Here is a 19,664-nt window from a genome sequence, read left to right as displayed (position 1 = left end):
TTCTCTATATTTTAAAGTACCCTAACCATTCTAATGCTCCTGCCTGTGAATTATGAGGCCTATGTATTAATATGTATATTATATCTCACATATGATGGACCTTATCAGTCACAGACAGGCGTCACCTGTGCCTTAAAAAGTATATTATAACTCATAAGAGAAGTGATATATCTGAAAGAGGAAAAACCTGTGCTTTGGAACATAGAGACTACATGTGTATGTTCTGTCAGTAATGTAAAATGCCTGAGAACAACTAATTCTTTGATTTATCTCATGGCTTCTGTGATAACAGTTGGGATTCACTGATATAAAATGAATGAAACTTTTAAGGACCTTAGATGAAAAGGCAGCTATTGAATCTTGATTACTTTAAAGCTTGTTGCTGGAATGTAATATATTGACTCTTGCCTGGCTTAAGTCATTTGGAAATGCTTTTTATAAGAAACCTGTGTGGAATGCTGCAAAAGTGTTGTGTGCATGCTTCTAAACAGGCAAGTGCCTTTAGGCAAACAATTAAAATGGGAATAAATCCTGTGTACTTTACAGTGGTCTTGTGTGTACCCTGTACACACATTGACTCTATGTTATATAAAATGTGACATGGGTCATGGATCTTTAGGGTAGGATGGCCACTAATGTATTTCCCAACCAATACCCCTTTTCTATCCACTTGTGGGTTGAGTAGGGCTACATGAAGTAAATATGTGTGGAATGGAGATTGGGGGTTATTAGGCTTGCTAGTGGAAGGAGGCTGTTAGTAACACTGTGGTTGAGCAAGACACATACAGAATAATCCTGTTGAGCTCAGGGCTCCTTAAGAAATGACTTCCTTGTTTGTTTATTTTTATAGGATTTTAGTACATTTTTATTCTGCTTTCTTAATTTTTGTTGCATTTGTTTTCTTGTGCGTGGAAATGCATCTAGCGTATAATCTTAATTTTTGTTTTGTTCATTTTTAGTTTATAGTATTCCAAAGCAGCACAGTGTATTTTTGGTAGTATTTGACCATGCTTTTTTAAAAAAAGGGGTCCTAGCTAGAATAACCAAGAAACTTTTCTGATTCTGTTTACCTTAGATTTAGTATGAGCATATTTTCATATGATAAGAGGTATGACTTTTTCCTATATACTTTGCTGTGTCTTCAATTATCAAATGCTGCAGCATCTCTTGGGAATTGCTTTCCTCTTTTCTCATTTTTTTATATAGAAGCATAGATGATAGATAGATAATAGATAATAGATAGATAGATAGATAGATAGATAGATAGATAGATAGTGATAGATAGATAGATAGATGCCTAGCTTATCTTCTATCCCTTTATTCACCTTGTAAATAGTTTTATATGAAATAATGGGTGTACTAGTACACTGGTACCTCAGATTACATACGCTTCAGGTTACAGACACTTCAGGTTACAGACTCCGCTAACCCAGAAATAGTAGCTCGGGTTAAGAACTTTGCTTCAGGATGAGAACAGAAATTGCACGGTGGCGGGGTGGCGGCAGCGGGAGGCCTCATTAGCTAAAGTGGTGCTTCAGGTTAAGAACAGTTTCAGGTTAAGAACGGACCTCTGGAATGAATAAAGTACCGTACGTAACCAGAGGTACCACTGTAGTTTAAAAGACACGGTTGACATCAATTCTAATATGAGTGTATGTTTTTCCAGCTTGTAATGTTTCTTATCAGGGAACTGGCTTATCCCTCATGAGGTACAGTAGCTCCTATATGGGAGGGGAGTGTGAGAGTATTTAGCGGAGGCTCTCCATGCCCTGATTCATCCTCAACAACATGTACACCAGTGTGTGCCAACCACTCTTGTAATGGGAAGTTGGTGCTTGCTAACTGTATGCTATACGTTACAACCATCTCTCTGTCTTGATTTCTGGCCTGCAAATTACTAGAAGTAATTGTGGGAAGGGTCAGCCTGGGTAGGAAGAAAGAGGGCTCCTGTGCCAATCGATCCACTGAGGCACATTTGTTCTTAGGGATGTATTGTATCACAGATTATTTTGGATAAATGTTCTTCATATAGCAGAATTTCCATATGTGTGTGTGTGTGTGTGTGTGTGTGTGTGTGTGTATGTATGTATGTACAGGCATACCTCGGGTTGAATATGCTTCATGTTGAGCGTGTTCGAGTTGTGCTCCGCAGCAACCCAGAAGTAACAGAGCGCATTACTTCCGGGTTTCGCCGCTTGCGCATGCACAGACGCTCAAAATGACATCATGCGCAGAAGCGACGAAAAACGGCACACGTGTGCGCAGACGTGCCATCGCTAGTTATGTTTGCTTCTGAATGCGAACGGGGCTCCGGAACGGATCCCGTTCGCATCCCGAGGTACCACTGTGTGTGTGTGTGTGTGTGTGTGCGCGCGCGCACACCATGTTTCTAGATATATATATTTCTGTCTACATGTAGAAAAGTTAAAACTTGAGGAGGATTCTGTTGAGGTGAGATTAAGAGTCTCCTTTGAAGCATGTGCTATATTCAGACATTAAATTATAAATTAACTAATTCCGTTTTTGAAATTATGCATTATGGCTGTCTCTTTTGCTTTCTCTTATTCTGAATCCCTGACCCGCTTCTTAAAAGAGTCAAAATGTCAGTTTCTCTACATTTGCAGTAGGAGGGAAAATTATATAGGTTTAGTTTAAATGAGATTGTAAACTCTTGTCTTGGCTATATCTATGGTAACTTTCATATTGAGCTAGTTGGCTTGTTCGGTGTCTGATTACTAGCAGATGTGGTACAATTGCATACGTATTGGATGTGTAAAAGTGTAGCACAGTTCAGGTAGAATTGTTTGCACGTCACTTAAATTTGTTCCTTGCTTTATAAAATTGGCCACTTGGACTTCAGTGTCTTAAAAACAAAACATAAAGTAGATAACGGTGTGATGGATATTAAATATTATCTAATTCAATTTTTCTCTGTTCCAGGTTTTAAACCAGCATCATGGCTCACTCAAAGACTCGAGCCAATGATGGAAAAATTACTTATCCACCCGGTGTTAAGGAAATATCTGATAAAATTTCTAAAGAAGAGATGGTACGGCGGTTAAAAGTGAGTGACCAGTTTTATTACACATTTTGGACAGTTCTAATTCATGCACTTATATTTTTTCTCTCCTGTGCTTTTTTAAAAAATTTTTTTTACTACTGCTAACATTACTAGAAAAAATATATTGTTACTTGCAAATAAAAACAGTAATAACACTACTGTGAGTTGTGGGGGTGGCAGTTGATGGCTTCAGCTGTGTCACATAGGGCTGGCAGAGCTACAGCAATGAATGTAAACTTCCCCACAGAACCTATTTTTCTATTACATGATGGAAATGTGTCATAGTGAACTGTAGTTACCAAATTTTTCCGTGTATGACTAGGTTTTTTAACCAAAAAATTAGGTTTAAAATTGGGGCTTGTCTTATACACGGGTAGTGCTGAGGGGGTGTTTTCTTAATTTGGAGTCCCCAAAAATAGCGGGTGCCTTATACATGGGGGCGTCTTATACACGGAAAAATACGGTAATTTGCTGCTGAAATTGGCAGAGCATTCTCATCATGTACATCTACCAAACTTTCAAGCAAGGGTCCCCTTCCCTCCTTCTGCTCAGATCTGTAGAGGTAAGAGTTTGTCACAGTTTTTCGGTAAATATGTGGGGGCGGGGCGGGGGGGGGGGAGAAGGAGAAAGATGTCATAGCTAGCTAGCTAGCTCAGTGACAGTAAGTACAGTATGTTCTGAAATTCACAGATACTGGGAAACTGAGAAGGAAATAATGACATGGAAGTCAAAATTTGAATATAATGTTTAGTTAAATACCCAATTGAACGTAATAGTTCTTACATAGATCCTATTGGGTGTGGTTATTATTTATTGGTCTAAGGTGAAGCTGCCAACCTTTTTCGGACCAGCAGGCACGTTTTGAATTTTGAGAGAATCATACACGCTGACAGTACCGTACATGTTGGGAGCTTGGTCTATGGACACAAATACAAGGGGAGGTGCAGTTGAGACATGACCTAGGCTGGATGTATGTGTACAATTCTATTGCCCCACCATGCATGAAACCTGTGCATATTAAAATGACATGGTTATGCTCCATCATGTGTAGGCTGCTTGCTGAGTATGAAAACCGGCGCTTTCCCAACATTGTGCAGCCTGAATATTACACCCTTTTTTGCTTCCACAGTGTGCTTCTCCTATTCTCTCTGCACACAGAAAAGAATCCAGTACCCAGCTGGTATCTTAATTGGATTCCTATTTGCAGTTAGCTGAATCATTGGTTGAGATCAGCATTACCAGAGGCCAGAGAAGGAGAAGTGGAGTTTCCGACTTAGTTTTATGGAATCTTCTATGTCATCATCTTATAGATGCCTTAATAAGTCTCTCGTGGAAAGAATTGTATAGATCTTTAGAGTGTTAAGTAGTACATAATTGATTACTTTTTAAATATTTGAAAAGAGATACTCCTAAAAATTGATCACACGCCATTTATATTACACTTCAAAGACAAGATACAATTACGGGGCCAAATGATTCGTGATTTGCTTACGTTTTCTCAGATATAAATTAGCTTCCCCCCGGTAAAAGGGCGATATGGATAGACAGCTGTTTGTGCTTCATGCAACCAAGCGCATTACAAAATCTTGAAATTTCAAAATTGATTCAATAGAGTAAACACCTGATTCCTTCTGGGTTTTTAAATAAGTTTCTAGGTATACCTTTGATCGTACTCTTTTCTTTGTAATTTTGTAATTAGGCCTGAGTAAAATTGCTCTTAATAATTTTAGTGTTTGAGGTTGGTTGCTGGTTTTTGTGTGTAGCAAAAAATATTGCAATATTTTATGGTAATAAATACGTTTTGTTAGAGAATACAGTCTTTTTCATGTTAGATTTTCCAGAAGTTTTGTTGCCGTGTAAGTGAACTTCAAAAGTTTTCCTAAAGTACTTTGAATGACAAAGCTGAACTCCAGAGAAGCTTGAATAATTTGTTACATTCTTTTAAAATAATAAATAAATCCATTGAAATCAGTGCGTCCAAGTCATTGATATCAATGAGTCGACTCTGAGAATGACTAACATAGATTTTTTTATATATATATCAAAAGATTCCCAGTGAAATGAATATTTAAATGACAGTCTGAAAAGGCATAGTTTTTTTATACCCCCGCTTTATTCAAACAGTTCTGTTGTTTTAAATCACAAGTTCCCTGTGTGCCCCTCTATCCCCATTTCTCTCAAACCTCTGTTGCTTTCCTCTCTTTCCATGCTTTACTTGAAGTTCAGCCATTGTTTTAAACCACTACCCCCCCTTTCAATGTCTCTCCCTTCTCACTTACATACCATATTCACTGCATTTGTGCAAGCTGTCTTCTCTTTTGCTCCTGCAAATCCTCCCAACAGGGGCTGTACGATGGCAGACTTAACATTTTTATATATAGGAAGATAGGAAGCCGCCAAACACTGAATCAGACCCTTGGTCTATCTAGCTCAGTATTGTCTCCACTGTCTGAAAGCAGCTCTCCAGGGTTTCAGGCAAGAGTCTCTCCCAGCTCTACCGGAAGATTGAATTTGGGGTCTTCATGCAAGACAGTCTGTACCACTGAGCTATGGCCCTTCCCCGAGAGAAGTGAGATTGTGTTGATTTGCTGCAGCAAAAGCAAACTTGTGGCACCTTAAACAAGTGCAACCTTTTTAGCCAGAATCTACTTTGTCAGATACAGGTTTATTTTGACTGTACATTCCTGTCAGCAGCAACCATCTTTGCTGTGTATTTATTCCTAGTGCCATTGCATGTGGTACCTGAGGTTACATATGCTTCAGGTTACATACGCTTCAGGTTACAGACTCTGCTAACCCAGAAATATTACCTCGGGTTAAGAAATTTGCTTCAGGATAAGAACAGAAATCGTGCTCCAGCGGCGCAGCAGCAGCAGGAGGCCCCATTGGCTAAAGTGGTGCTTCAGGTTAAGAACAGTTACAGGTTAAGAACAGACCTCCGGAACAAATTAAGTACTTAACCCGAGGTACCACTGTATGTTCTATTAGCAAAGATGTAATGCAAATATTATTTGTCACATGACTGTAGATTAAATACTTTGACATTCAACCATTTTGAAGCTTACAATATTCTACCCTCATTACGGAAAAGTCGAAATAGTCAGGAAAATGAAGAAGCGCATAAAGAAAAATAGCCTTTTTAATGTATGTGGTTTTTTTAATATGGGCTGTTTTTTTTCTAGAGAATGTTGCTTATCTTGGAACTTTCTTTTGGCAGATGGTTGTCAAAACATTCATGGATATGGACCAGGACTCTGAAGAAGAAAAGGAGCTCTATCTAAATCTTGCTTTACATCTTGCCTCCGATTTTTTCCTTAAGCATCCTGATAAAGATGTACGCTTGCTCGTAGCTTGTTGTCTTGCTGATATTTTTAGAATATATGCTCCTGAAGCACCATACACTTCACCAGATAAACTTAAGGTAAGATTGCATGTCATCCTTATTTTCTGTGACTTCGGATGAGCAGTAGTTCTGTTTTATGTTTATTTCTAAACATTCAAAAACAAACAATCGAGAGGTTAGAACTCTTCAGCAGAGCTTTCAGACTGCATATTGTAACTGATGTGAATTAAATATTTTTTAAAGCACTGGCTCCATTTTCAGAAGTTAGCTAGGTATTTTTAAGTGATTTGTTGTAGGATCAGTGTGGGAATTGCTAAGGTGTAGTCTGGTTTTACAGGCCCAGTTTGAAGGGAAGTACTGATAATATTTGCTACAGTGTATTTAGGCTTGGAGTGACAGTTGCCTGTTATTTATCACAGATTGATCTATGTTGCAAAACAAAGCCTAGGAAAATTGAAAAGTCGATAAGCAGGGACATTTTGCCTGTTTAAAGAATCCTGAAATAAAATTTTGCAAGTGCTAAATGCAGTTGTGCGTTCCTATGACCCTTAAATGAGAACTTGATTATATGAGTTAGGGCAGCATGCAAAACTTTAATTGAGTAGCTGTTGGCAAGGTAGCTGTGTAGGTTTAAAGCTATACCAACAGGCAAAAACTAAAAACTAAAACTAAACAATTAATAACCACTGGCATTCTGTATGCCTTCTTATGACCTTAAAGTTATTTGTGTGTGTGTGTTCATATGAATAATAAATATTGTCAGTTGCCTGCTATCAAAAGATACTGATTTGTTAAATTATAGCATTGGGGTCGAATTATGGCAAGTCATTTGGCATTTTTTCCCTTGACTATGTGAATTCTAAAGTAGTTTGAATTTTAGGTGGAGATATGTTTCTGTATTATGAAGTGTTCTGATGTTAGCAAGAAGTATTTATGCTTATGGCTTTCAGCAGTTCCATCTTGCTCAGCTATATTGTCTGCAATTTGCTGTATTTGTTTTCCGAGACTCATGTATCTGTACAGTAAATGACAAAGTTGTATGTTATAGAACTTAGTTGTTGACTCCTATTTGCCTCTTTTATGATAGCGCTGTCAAGAAGCTGCTTGAAAAATGTTGTCCTGTAGTGAATGAAAATGAGTGTCATTTTGTGACCATTTGCTAGGGACATGGGTACTGTTTTATAAACTCGCCAGGCAAAATGTAGTTTCATCATAATGTTATCAGGGCCTAGAGTATGGTTCAGGTTTTCTGTTGAGAAGAGCCTAGGTTTTCCTTGGGGGTCTTCCTCTTACCTTTCCTCTTCCAGTGTGGTTGTGAAGAGGGTTCAGAAGCTTTCATTTTTGTTTTGGATTAACTACATCTTGTTGTTTTATCTGAGCTTGGCAAAATTGGTTAAACTCAACTGTGATTCATTTATAACAATAATTTAATTGTTATGAACTTGTTTGAAACAAGTGCAACTTTAAGCTGAAGTTAACAAGCGAATCATAGTTAAGATTAGCCACAGTTTACCATGTAAGACTAACTCTGATTAATTGAAACTGAAGCAAACACTTCTCATTTCGTTGTGGCCATGCCAGACGAGGGGATTGCACATTATGATAAACCATAGTGGATTATTCCAGTTACATAACTTATTTTTCCTCCTAAAATAATAATTCTAAGGAGTTGCAGAGTGCTGCATCTTGGTAATGGAATGGGCATCGAAAATGGTGTGTTGTGTGTCATGGACTCTAGTTTTTCAGCTCAGTTCCTTACAAGTGTCTGGCTGCTATTGTCCATAATAAAGTCCTTGTCTTTTTCAGCTATTCTATCCTCTGTTTCAGCGCTTCTGAGTGGCTTATTGCTGCTTTTATTGATTCTAAAACCATTATATGTGACATTCATTTTAATTAGGGCTGTAAGTTGTTGTTTTTTAAATCCTTTCAATCAGATGAAAAATGTGCTCATGATTAATTGGACAGAAGTTTTTTTTAGAAAAATATTTTAATACAAGTACTTAAACTGCAAAAGGCAAGGACTATCTTGAAAGACACATCTCCCCCTTTCTCTAACACATGGGAATGATGATACCTGGCATAATGAATGTGTGCATCATGTAAAAACGAGAATACGCCTCTTTCTTCTGAAATATTGCTTTTACCCATATGCAAATGTATGCAGATTTAGCTAACAGATTAATCAACTAAAACACACATGAGTAATGGATTTAAATTTTAATTGGCATGCAACCCTAATTGTAATCCATTTTAAAGATGCAGAATAAATCATGCTGATTATCTTTCTGTGATTGTACAATTATCAGAACAGTGGTTTTAAAGAAAATGGTTCTCATAGACTTTGTGGTTTCCTGGGTTGGGCAGAAATACAGTAAAGAGAATTTTGTGAATTTATTTTCTATAAATACATAGTTTGAGTCTGAACTCAGTCTAGAGTTCCTTATTCTCCTTACTATGGACAGATTGGTTTTTTGAAGTTGCCTTGTTCTATATCATTGTTTCCCAAACTTGGTCCTGTTAGCTAGGGATGATGGGAGCTGCAATCCAAAAACAACTCGAGTCCCAAGTGTGGGAAACACTGTTTCCAGAAAAGTTTCTTAAAAACAGCAACCCTATTTTCTTTCCACCAAGTCTGACTGTAGATTTCTTGTTCTCTAGAACAATAATCTGGCAATTTGATTGCTGTGGGGTAGGTTGATCCATCAGTTTGCTTGAATAACCCAACAATTCCCACATCCTACTGCATGTGAAAAGCTAGCTGTTGTATTTTCACATACAGGTGTTTTGGGGAGAATGGAAAAAAGGACTACATGGCTCTGGATGTAATACTGATCTGTTGGGGGGGACCGAATCCACTTTATAGTTCCAGATTGGTTTCTGCTTTGTGGTACTGGTAAAGGGTTAGCACAGTGAGCCTCAGCCCTAAGATGTTACTGCATAATTTCTACTCTCTTTGGGGAAAGTCAGCGAAATGCCTCCCCCTCCCCATTTCTCCACCCACATATAGGAGAAAAGTTTAGAGAGGCCTTGTGTACACAGCTCTAGGTTGGATGGTGTACTAAATTGTAAAAAAAAATGGGTCTCCTAGCATGCAGAGAGAGGACACAGTGCAAGGTCTAAGAAAGCACCAATGTGTCCCTTAGCTGTGTGAGGAGTTTCATTTTTTAGCTGCTCTTCGTTTGCGTCTCGGGTCAGCAGGTGGGCAGCAACAAACTAGGATAGCAAGTTAATAAAAGGTAAATGTAAAGATAATGATAATATACAGTTAGCACAGTCTGAGATTGACAAGCCATAGTTTAAGGTTGTAGTTTGTTGGCCCACAGTTAGTGAGCTGTATCTGATTCAGATGTACAAACCCCAGTAAACTATATTTAAAAAGTTTACAGTTATATTGGAATGAAGCTACATGGTTTGGATAGAAAACTGCTAGGTGTAGTTCTTTTTACCTTGTTGTCAACACTGAAATTTCTGAAGCCATGGTCTATGTCTCAGTTAGTTCAGAGAACTCACTTTGACTATAGAAGACCAGTTTGAAGTAAGTGGATTGGTACCATATTAATTCAGGTTGGCTAATTGATTGTGAACTGAAGCCTAACTACACTTATTCATAGTCTTCCCTTGTTGCTTCCCTCATCTTCTTTCCATTTTTTCACCCTCTCTGTTGAAATTTAGACTGGTACATTTCTTTTAGGCAATAGTATTGTTATGTTAAATTGCCAAGTACATTCGTTTCTACTTGAAATGACTACTTGGTTAACCTTTATGTAGTGTGTTTTGAAAGTGTTCAGTATTACTTTTTATAAGTCAAAAGTTAAAAGAAATGACGTCTAGTTTTGCAGTCCTCTTTTACTAGATTGTTCACATTTACTCCCTTCATTGCAACGATGTATTTCACAAGCACAGCTTTTCGAAAGTGCTTTTTTAACATTGTCAGTATCAACAGTATTGATTCCCAGACAAATTATTTTGAAATGTTTCTTCCCAGCAACACTATATTTCATAAACCTAGCTTTTCAAATGCATGTCTGTCAGTGCTGATGTTACAGTACGTTGATTTTAGCCAGACAAATTACTTGGGAAAAGGCATTTCAAACAAGCGAAAGAAGGGAGGACAAGAACCCTATCCAATTAACTTTCACTTTCCCAATAGAATACGTGTGAACTTTCCAAGGAGCAGAGTTTTCTTCAGCAAAACCTCTCAAACGGCAGTGCTCTCGATGACCCAGTTGCCACATTGACTCTAGCATGTGAGACATAGAGCTAAAACCGGGAAGTGTTTTGGAAGACGTGGTGTTGTGCGATCCTTTTGGACACCCAGACCTTCTAGCAGAGAAGACAAAATTATTTTGAGCATATATTCCACCTCATTGTTTGGATTTATTTGAGGTGATGCTGAAATGCCAAGCTCTGAAACCTGCTCCTCCACTGTGCCTTACGCTTCTGACTCATGTGTCTGCAGATTTGACAGCTCTTTTGATTCCTCGTGTCTTCATATGTATATTCTCGTTATCAGTTGTTACTCTTCTCTAGGTTACTGCTCAGCACGCCCTTTTTAAAAAAACTTCTTAGGTGACAGCTCCCTCACACTTGGTTTGTCCTCTTGAATGGCTCACACACTGTATGGGGGCTGTTATGCACACAAGTTTAGTGTCTGAAGGAAAGCCCCCTGGTGGCTGTATCTAGGAAATCTTGCTTCCAGCAGCCCTTTTCATTTAAAGACTTGTGTGCACTCCGTATGGAGAGTTGTGAACATTCGTTTATTTTGCTTTCTGCACGTTGGTAAACGCAAATGAGTTTCTATACTCATAATCCGTTCTGGCTTGCCTTGGAAAAGGCTTAGGGTGGTCAGACAATGTGTGTGAATTGAACAGTCATGGAAAGATTGAGGAGCTGTTGCCATGATTTCCCACTGCATCTCTTGTTGCTGCTGAAATTGCTGAAAATACTTCTTCATGCCATGCAGTGCATAGTTAAACTATAGGACTCTCTCCCACAAATTTAATACTTAATAATGATAATAATTATTACCAGGATTTCATTCTGTCATTATTCACTGTAATAGACTGAAAGCTCAAAACCTGATTCAGAATAAAATTAAAGTGAAAACAAGTGCTGCAAAATCCTGATTGATGTTCCTAATATTTTCTGTCTTTTTATGTGCTTCAGACTTTGATTGTGAGAATAAGAGGTTAGTTAAAATATGTTACGAATTCTAGTTCATAGAGAAATGATTTTTCAGTTGAAGTGAATGCTTATGCAACTAGTATATATTTGTCATGTATGTGAAATAAATACCTGTTCTTTCCTTTACAGGATATTTTTATGTTCATAACAAGACAATTGAAAGGATTAGAAGATACAAAAAGTCCACAGTTCAATAGATATTTTTATTTGCTTGAGGCAAGTGTAAATTATTTTCTATTTATAAGCTATCCACAGTTGCTTTAAAACAGGCAAAATGTTCACTTTTTAAAAATATCAATGGGTGGAGATCCAAAATCATGCTAGTAGACACCACAGGACTTACCTTTTATCTTTTTGTTAGATTGCTGTTCCAGATACATTAACTGTCTTCTTTTCCTATATAGAACATTGCGTGGGTTAAATCTTACAACATATGCTTTGAACTCGAAGATAGCAATGAAATTTTCACACAATTGTACAGAACATTGTTTTCTGTAATCAAGTAAGTATATATCTCTTTAACAACAAATTTATTCATGGAAAGGTTGGGATTAAAATAGTACAGGCAACGACCGATTTACATGCTTTCAATATGTGCGTGTCCATGCACACGCACATCGCAGCAACTTGTAAGTGGCTGGAAAATGGGATGGAGCACACAATGACCCAGAATGCAACCCATGCGCAAATCGGGGGTTGCCTGTATTTCACATTGTTAGGGATTAGTACCAGACTTGCAGGTGCCTAGGCCATTTAAAACACCCTGAATTTTCCAAGCCACAGATGCATTGTTCATTAAACTAATTGATTAAGGTTGCAATCCTGTACACTAGTGGTAGGGAACCTCTGACTTGCCAGATGTCCCCATTTGGCCAGCAGTATGGTTTGACTCAAACCACATCCACCTGACATCATATGATGTTAGGGGCTGACAAATCCACAGGGCTGAATTGAAAAAGGAAGTCATGAAGTACATTCTAATCTCCCCTTCATGGGCAAGGTCTTCAAGCAGGTGGTCATGGGCCAGATCCAGGTTCTTTGGGCTGAAACTGATTTTCTAGATCCATTTCAATCTGGGTTTTGACCCAATATTTGTACAGAAACTACCTTAGTTGCTCTGTATGATGACATTTGCCAAGAGAGAGGGAAGGAGTGTGTCCTCCTGTTAGTTCTCTAAACAGGGCAGCCTAACTTCTGTTGTCTGTGCTCCTGTAACTCGATAATTTAGACTACTGCAGTGCATTATATGTTGGGCTGCCTTTGAAGACAGTTTGGAAACTGTAGCTGGTGTAGACTACAGCAGCTGGATTGGTGACTGGGGCAGGATGATCTGAACATATAACATTGATGCTGAGACAATTGCACTAGCTACCAGTTTGTTCCCCATCCATGCTTTGGTGTAAGTCCCATTCTACTCAGTGGCGCTTACTTCTGAGTAGGCATATATAAGATTGCACTTAAAAATTCGATTTTAAATTAGTTTATAGTCTCTGTATACACACAGGGGGTCCATGCGCAGAGCTCTTAATGACAACTCATAGATTATATCTTTATGGTCATGAACAGTTGCAGAAACACCATACTAAATATCAGCCAAGATAGATCCCCATAGTTTAGTAGTGTCATAGTTTAGTAGTCATAGTTTAGTAGTGTAATGTATTAACTTCACCTCCGCTGAGCCTTCTGTTTGATGCTAGAGTTATGAAAAGCAAAAATTACAACATTTTACATCAGAGAATGACAGTGATAAATGGACTGGGCCACATTCCTCCAAATTTTTAAAAAGTGTGAAAATATGTGTGAGTTTTAATTCAGTGATTTTGTCTAGTAAGCAGAATAGGACTTGGGATACCAGGGTTCAAATGCCCCCTCGGCCATGAATTTCACTGGGTGACCTTGGGCCAGTCACTGTCTCTAAGCGTAACCTATCTCTCAGCTTGTTGTGAGGATAGAGCAAGGGGGAATCATGTGTACCACTCTGAACTCCTTGAAGGAAATAGTGGCTAAATGTAATAATAGTTTATTTTACTTATTTATCTTATGACTTAACCATAGTGAATTATATTGTGCTAATGAGCTGAAAATCTGTTCCTCTTGATTTCAGCAATGGTCATAATCAAAAGGTTCATATGCATATGGTGGATTTGATGAGCTCTATAATTTGTGAAGGTGATACAGTGTCTCAGGAGCTTTTGGATACAGTTTTAGTTAACCTGGTGCCTGCACATAAGGTAAGCAGTAACATTTTCCTAATTTCCTGGCACTTCCGTTAACTTTTATTTAGCATCAACAGGCATGTATGTGGCAAAGTTATAGTGCAGCTACCTTTTATTCGTGGCTCTGTAACCAGGGTTAGACTGCCAAACTGAAGCAATAAAGTTGGCCAAGTTCTCCATCCCTTGTTCCCACTTCTTAGACAGAGATCAACTCTTTTTTTGCAAGAAGTTGGAGAACTGCATTGCTTGAGTTCAAGCGTTGCTTGAGTTTAATGGCAGATAGCACTGGGCAAACACCATTCACGTGTGTGTTTTCCTCTTCTGTCCTCAAATGGCATTGTTAGTAACTCTTCCATTCTAGAAAGAGGGGCAAGCAGAGCTGTGCTCCCTGTCATGGCGCTTATTAGGATAGGGGAGTGCAGGCAGAAAAGCTGTGTGCGACTAGGCTATGTAGGCAGATGGATGACCTTTCTGAATAATAATTTGTAAGGCTAACATTAACTAAATCATGTTAATATAAATGTTCATATTTCAAGTACTTGAGGTGTCTTGCAGTCTTGGAACATAAGGGTGCAAATCACAGTATTTCTCTATGTCTCCGTTGTTCTGACTAGCTGTGTCTCAGCCAAATATTTGTTCTTTTCCTGAAGCTGATTTGGGAAAGAACAATTACGTTTGGGAAGGAAAGCTATTTTTCCCAACGCTAGATAGCACAGGGAAAGCTCATGTTTCTACCTTTTTGTGGTTAATCCTATCAATGCTTCATTGCTTGGTCAAGAGTATAAAGACTGTGTGTATTTGCCATTTTGTTATTTCTTGAGGCACCATATTTGGAGGACTGTTGAAAAGTTGCCTTGGCTACATGTTATTATTTCATGTTGGTTTTCCCAGTTTTCGGAAGTGTAATTAGCTGTTTCAGATTTCTGGATGCAAAGAGCTATTAATATCTGGAAAACACAAGAGTATCAACTGGCTTTTAATTTTTATTTGAAAGCATTACATCTTAGGAGTCACATGGTACACTTTTCAGTTAGTCATTATTAATTGATCTTGAAATGAAATTGATCTAGCTATTGCTCAACAGTATTTTATAACTGAATTTAACCTGACTCCGTTTTTCACAGGGTTAATTGAGTTAAATAATTTAATACCATCAAGGAAAAAAAGCAATTTAAATTGAGTTTCTGATTTTCATTTTTGCGTGTTTTGTGAACCAGGATGTGTGTTAACTGGTTACTATAACAACTAAATATTCATTTGCAACTAAATAAAGCTTTTATACAACCTTGAAACATAATCCCAAACCTTTGGACGTGCAGCCCACATACACTGCAGAATTACACTTGCTTAGAGGCAAGACAGATTTTTGTTAGGCTCTTTCTGTATCCATGCAAGGATACTATACAGAAACAATTACTTCAAAGGCTAAGGCTACAGTTGTATGTGCTTTTATTTATACACAAGTTCAGCTGAACAAAGTTGAATTTACTTCTGAGTAAAGTTGTAGTAGACTTTGCTGTAAGTGTCCTGAACTTTTTCATCATCATCATCAAAATAATAATAAAATTATACCCTGCCCATCTGGCTGGGTTTCCCCAGCAACTCTGGGTGGCTCCCAACCGAATAGAGTGGTACCTCGGGTTAAGTACTTAATCGTTCTGGAGGTCTGTACTTAACCTGAAATTGTTCTTAACTTGAAGCACCACTTTAGCTAATGGGGCCTCCTGGTGCCGCCGTGCCGCCGGAGCACAATTTCTGTTCTCATCCTGAAGCAAAGTTCTTAACCTGAAGCACTATTTCTGGGTTAGCGGAGTCTGTAACCTGAAGCGTATGTAGCCTGAAGCGTATGTAACCCGAGGTACCACTGTATTAAAAACAGTACAGCAAAGCAAGAGTTGGTAGTGAGCAAAATAGTATTTCTCAGTGGGACAGATAAGTAATGTTGGTGCTGTTAAATAATTAGACATAAATTGGAGAACTGAACACATTTCAGAAGAACAGGTAGCTGGATAGCATAGAATATGAGTACAGGATCACTCGTCTGGGCTTTATAAGTGATCCTAGTGATTTATACTAGTATAATCTCCGGAGTCCTAGCAGTTCTGGTGATTTGCTAGGAAGCATAAAACAATAAATAGTAATACATAACTTAGTTTGTCAGTTGTAATGTTAAACTGTAGATTATTGGTCTGAAAAATAACTAAACCAAGGAAAACTGATAGATTGAGAGATGGAAGATAGCAGAAACCAGGATTTATGGCCGACAGCACACTCTTATGCATGCATACACAGAAGTAAGTCCCAGAGTTCAGTGGGACTTAACCCAGATAAGCTCAGTGTTCTCGAAGCTACCAGCATGAGTTTGACCAAACTGAGGGAGGCAGTGGAAGACAGGAGTGCCTGGCATGCTCTGGTCCAGGGGGTCACAAAGAGTCGGACACGACTAAACAACAGCAACAAAGCACATAGAGGATTGCAGCCTGCGTAGTAGCCTTTTTCTGAGCTTTGAAAGTTTGACACTGCATTGACCAACTCAATAGTTGTTTCTATATATTGTAATCAAAGTGGGTTTTTGTGTGTGCAATACTTGTGGGTATCCTTTTTTAAAATGGGCATTTGTCCATCTTGTTTGTGAAGATTTGCAAAAAGCCAGTTACGTGAATTCACTTATTTGTATCTGAGCATACATTTCAAGCACACTTTTACAGCGTTTCCTGTCTGAAATATACCTTTCAGAACTTAAACAAACAAGCATATGACTTGGCAAAGGCTTTACTGAAGAGGACGGCCCAAGCTATTGAACCATACATTACTAATGTAAGTGAGGATTTAAAGTGACTGTGCAGATGAAACTGAGTAAAATGTATAATTTGATGATGACTAAGTACGTGCATATCCGGAGAGTCAGTTAAAATTGTCCTAAGTTAAAAGTGCTTAGAACCCTTAGAAAGCAGAACAGTTTCTGTAGGACACCAAAATAATAGTAACATGGTCTCTAGGCAGGCCTTCTCTGGGAAGGTATTCCACATGGAACACCACAAGAAAAGTGCACTCTCTCTTTCTCCAGCTGCTACCTATCACACTTCAGATGGTGCAGGGATCTGGAGAAAGGCCTTAGATGGCATTCTTGGTCAATGGGTGGATTGATATGGCAATCCAACAAATAATTTGGATCCGAAGCTGTTTAGGGCTTTAAAGGTTAAGAGCAGTGCTTTAATTTGAGTTCTGAAACTTCCCGATAGCTTGTGGTGTTGTTTCAGTACAAGAAAAAGACAGTCTCTCTGCCAGAAACGAAAAAGACTGTCATAGCAGTGCTCTAGGCACAGCAGTGTTCTTCCGGAGAATTATAAATGTAGATTGTGAAATGTTTTATTTTCAGCTGTACCCAATAATTGTTATCCTTTATTCTGCATAAATGTGGTTTCCATTGCACATATGTTTTAAAACAAATTGAACGAAAATTGAATCCTTTGGGGTGAAAGGCAGGATATAGATGTAATAATACATAAATACGATTTCTCTTACGTTTGAAAGCTCATTGCGTTAAAGGGCAGTCGGAAATTTAGACTATGAGCTTAAGTTGAAACTAGAGTAAGTCTTCTATGTAGGGTTAGTATGTTATTGTTTCCTGCAGTTAACTAGCTGAGTTACCAGAAATCTAAGATAGCAGGCATTTGGGTAGAATGCTAGGTTAGTGGGCCTTCTTAAAGTACTTGTTAGCTTTCAAATGATGTACTTTTAGAAATATGAAGAGCTAAGCCGAAGTTAAAAATAGAAGTTTGTTCTTAAGATGGGCTTCCAAATACTTCAAATGTGAGAAGGTAGTTACTCGGGAGTTTGGGGGTCACATGTTTGTCCTCTGGGCATTTTGATAGCCCTTTGTGGTGTCTTCCCAGAACAGCTTGGAATAGATCGTTGAGAGAGGCTGAGAACCTTCTTCTGCTGTTGATACATCTTGCTTTGTCTTACAGTTCTTTAATCAAGTGCTTATGTTAGGAAAAACGTCTATCAGTGATCTCTCGGAGCATGTTTTTGACTTAATTCTGGAGCTATACAATATTGATAGTCATCTTTTACTATCAGTTTTGCCACAGCTTGAATTTAAACTAAAGGTAAGTGTTCTATCAGTTGTATCAAATCTGGATTCTTTGCACCTCATTGGTGCGTCAACTCCTTTTCCTTATGAGCACCTTTTAGTTTCCCTGTAGCAATTCTCTTTATCTAGCCCTTGGGGGTCTCCTCAGGCCACACCCCCTTCCAAGTACTGTTCTTCACTGGTCTGTGGCCCCTGAAAACAGAATTATAGAGTTGGAAGGAACCCACAAGGATCATCTAGTCCACTGCAGTGAAATAATCCTGCCCACAGCTGTCCCTGGGTGGGCTAGAACCACCAACCTTCTGGTTAACAGCCAGTTGCACTGACCCATTGCACCACATGACTTGAAGGGGGCCAGGCTGGAAAAGGCTCCCCACCTCTGCCCTGCAGCATTCCGGGTCCACTACCTATACACAATGGAGGAGTGGAGGAGGAGGAGTTTGGATTTGATATCCCGCTTTATCACTACCCGAAGGAGTCTCAAAGCGGCTAACATTCTCCTTTCCCTTCCTCCCTCACTACAAACACTCTGTGAGGTGAGTGGGGCTGAGAGACTGGAAAGAAGTGTGACTAGCCCAAGGTCACCCAGCAGCTGCATGTGGAGGAGCGGAGACGCGAACCCGGTTCACCAGATTACGAGTCTATCGCTCTTAACCACTACACCACACTGGCTCTCTTTACATGCAGTAACTGTGTCCAGATGCTGTTTCAGTTGGCAAGCTGGTGAATTAATATTCCCCTCAATGCTCCATATATCTGCTTGCAAAGAACACAGGAGCACATGGTCGTAAATAATTTCTTTGTTGCCCTCTGCATCAATGGGATGAAAGCAGAGGAGCAGCACTGGAGTATACATAAGCAGCTGGAATGAAGAGGGGGAAAAGGAAATGAAACAGAATTCTGGTGTATGTGTAGTCTTAACTTCAGCTAATGCCACTTTGTGCTACATTTGCCATACCTCTTAACATTGGCCCTGTAGGCTGAAAAGGAGCGGGGAAAGAGCATGCAATAGCATCCATCTCTATGTTAGTGTCTATGACAGCGTTTGGACGCAATGCTGAGCCATAAACTATGGGAAAGTAGCGCAGACTGTGCCATGTAACTTGGAGCTCTTCCACTTTGACACTCCTTGCCTCCAGCAGGGAGACAAACCACAATGCAATTGTCTTATAATATATCTGAGCCAGTTCTCAGGATTTGTTTTTCTCCAGACCATATTCTAAACTTCCCAGTTGTAGTTTGCTTGGGAGAAATAAACCAGGGGCACATGTTTGGGCATAAGGCTAAACCAAACACCCTGTGGACTGTTTCCTTGCTGGAGGTAGGGAGGAGTGAAGCAGATGCACTAGCAGGCAGTGTATGCACAACTAATTTTATTTACTATACCTAATCAAAAGTAGGACTTAGAACTGTAGCCTTCTAATGCATGCTAGGTGTACTTAACAAGGAGCAAGCTCCACTGAACATAATGGACCTGCTTCTGAGTAAACTTGCATAGGACTGGGTTTAAGTTAAGCACATATGAGAAGTATAATAAGTGAGTGATACCTTGGTCCTCAAATGGTATTCGTAAATTGTTTATCAGAGTCATATAGCTGGACAGGTTTAATCACTTCCTTTATAAACTGACTTTGTTGCTTGTTGGTTCATTTCCACAGCTATTATTTGCTACCTTTTTAAATTTTAAAATGATATATGTGTATGCTTTTTTTAAAGAAATAGGTTTGTTTGACAACCTGTTTTTACAGATTCTGTCTTGTCTGT

General features: G+C 38.8%; 1 protein-coding gene and 1 long non-coding RNA gene across 2 annotated transcripts in view; one reads left to right on the top strand and one right to left on the bottom strand.

Annotated features, from left to right (window-relative positions):
• LOC310760599 overlaps positions 1–1,547 on the bottom strand; it is a 60,435-nt gene extending 58,888 nt beyond the window's left edge. Inside the window, exon 1 of the long non-coding RNA XR_014547042.1 lies at positions 1,401–1,547. This is a non-coding gene — a long non-coding RNA (uncharacterized lncRNA). The remainder of the gene's footprint in view (positions 1–1,400) is intronic.
• PDS5B (PDS5 cohesin associated factor B) overlaps positions 1–19,664 on the top strand; it is a 65,576-nt gene that overhangs the window by 12,772 nt on the left and 33,140 nt on the right. Inside the window, exons 2-8 of the mRNA XM_083608947.1 lie at positions 2,941–3,064; positions 6,279–6,482; positions 11,718–11,804; positions 11,993–12,090; positions 13,693–13,819; positions 16,541–16,621; positions 17,776–17,916. Coding sequence (XP_083465073.1) covers positions 2,957–3,064; positions 6,279–6,482; positions 11,718–11,804; positions 11,993–12,090; positions 13,693–13,819; positions 16,541–16,621; positions 17,776–17,916 — 846 coding nt within the window. The 5' untranslated portion in view covers positions 2,941–2,956. The remainder of the gene's footprint in view (positions 1–2,940; positions 3,065–6,278; positions 6,483–11,717; positions 11,805–11,992; positions 12,091–13,692; positions 13,820–16,540; positions 16,622–17,775; positions 17,917–19,664) is intronic.

The sequence above is a fragment of the Podarcis filfolensis genome, assembly GCF_964270895.1.
Source record: "Podarcis filfolensis genome assembly, chromosome: 4".
Taxonomy (NCBI): domain Eukaryota; kingdom Metazoa; phylum Chordata; class Lepidosauria; order Squamata; family Lacertidae; genus Podarcis; species Podarcis filfolensis.
Note: the sequence above shows the minus strand (reverse complement) of the source record. Positions and strands in the feature narration are given on the sequence as shown.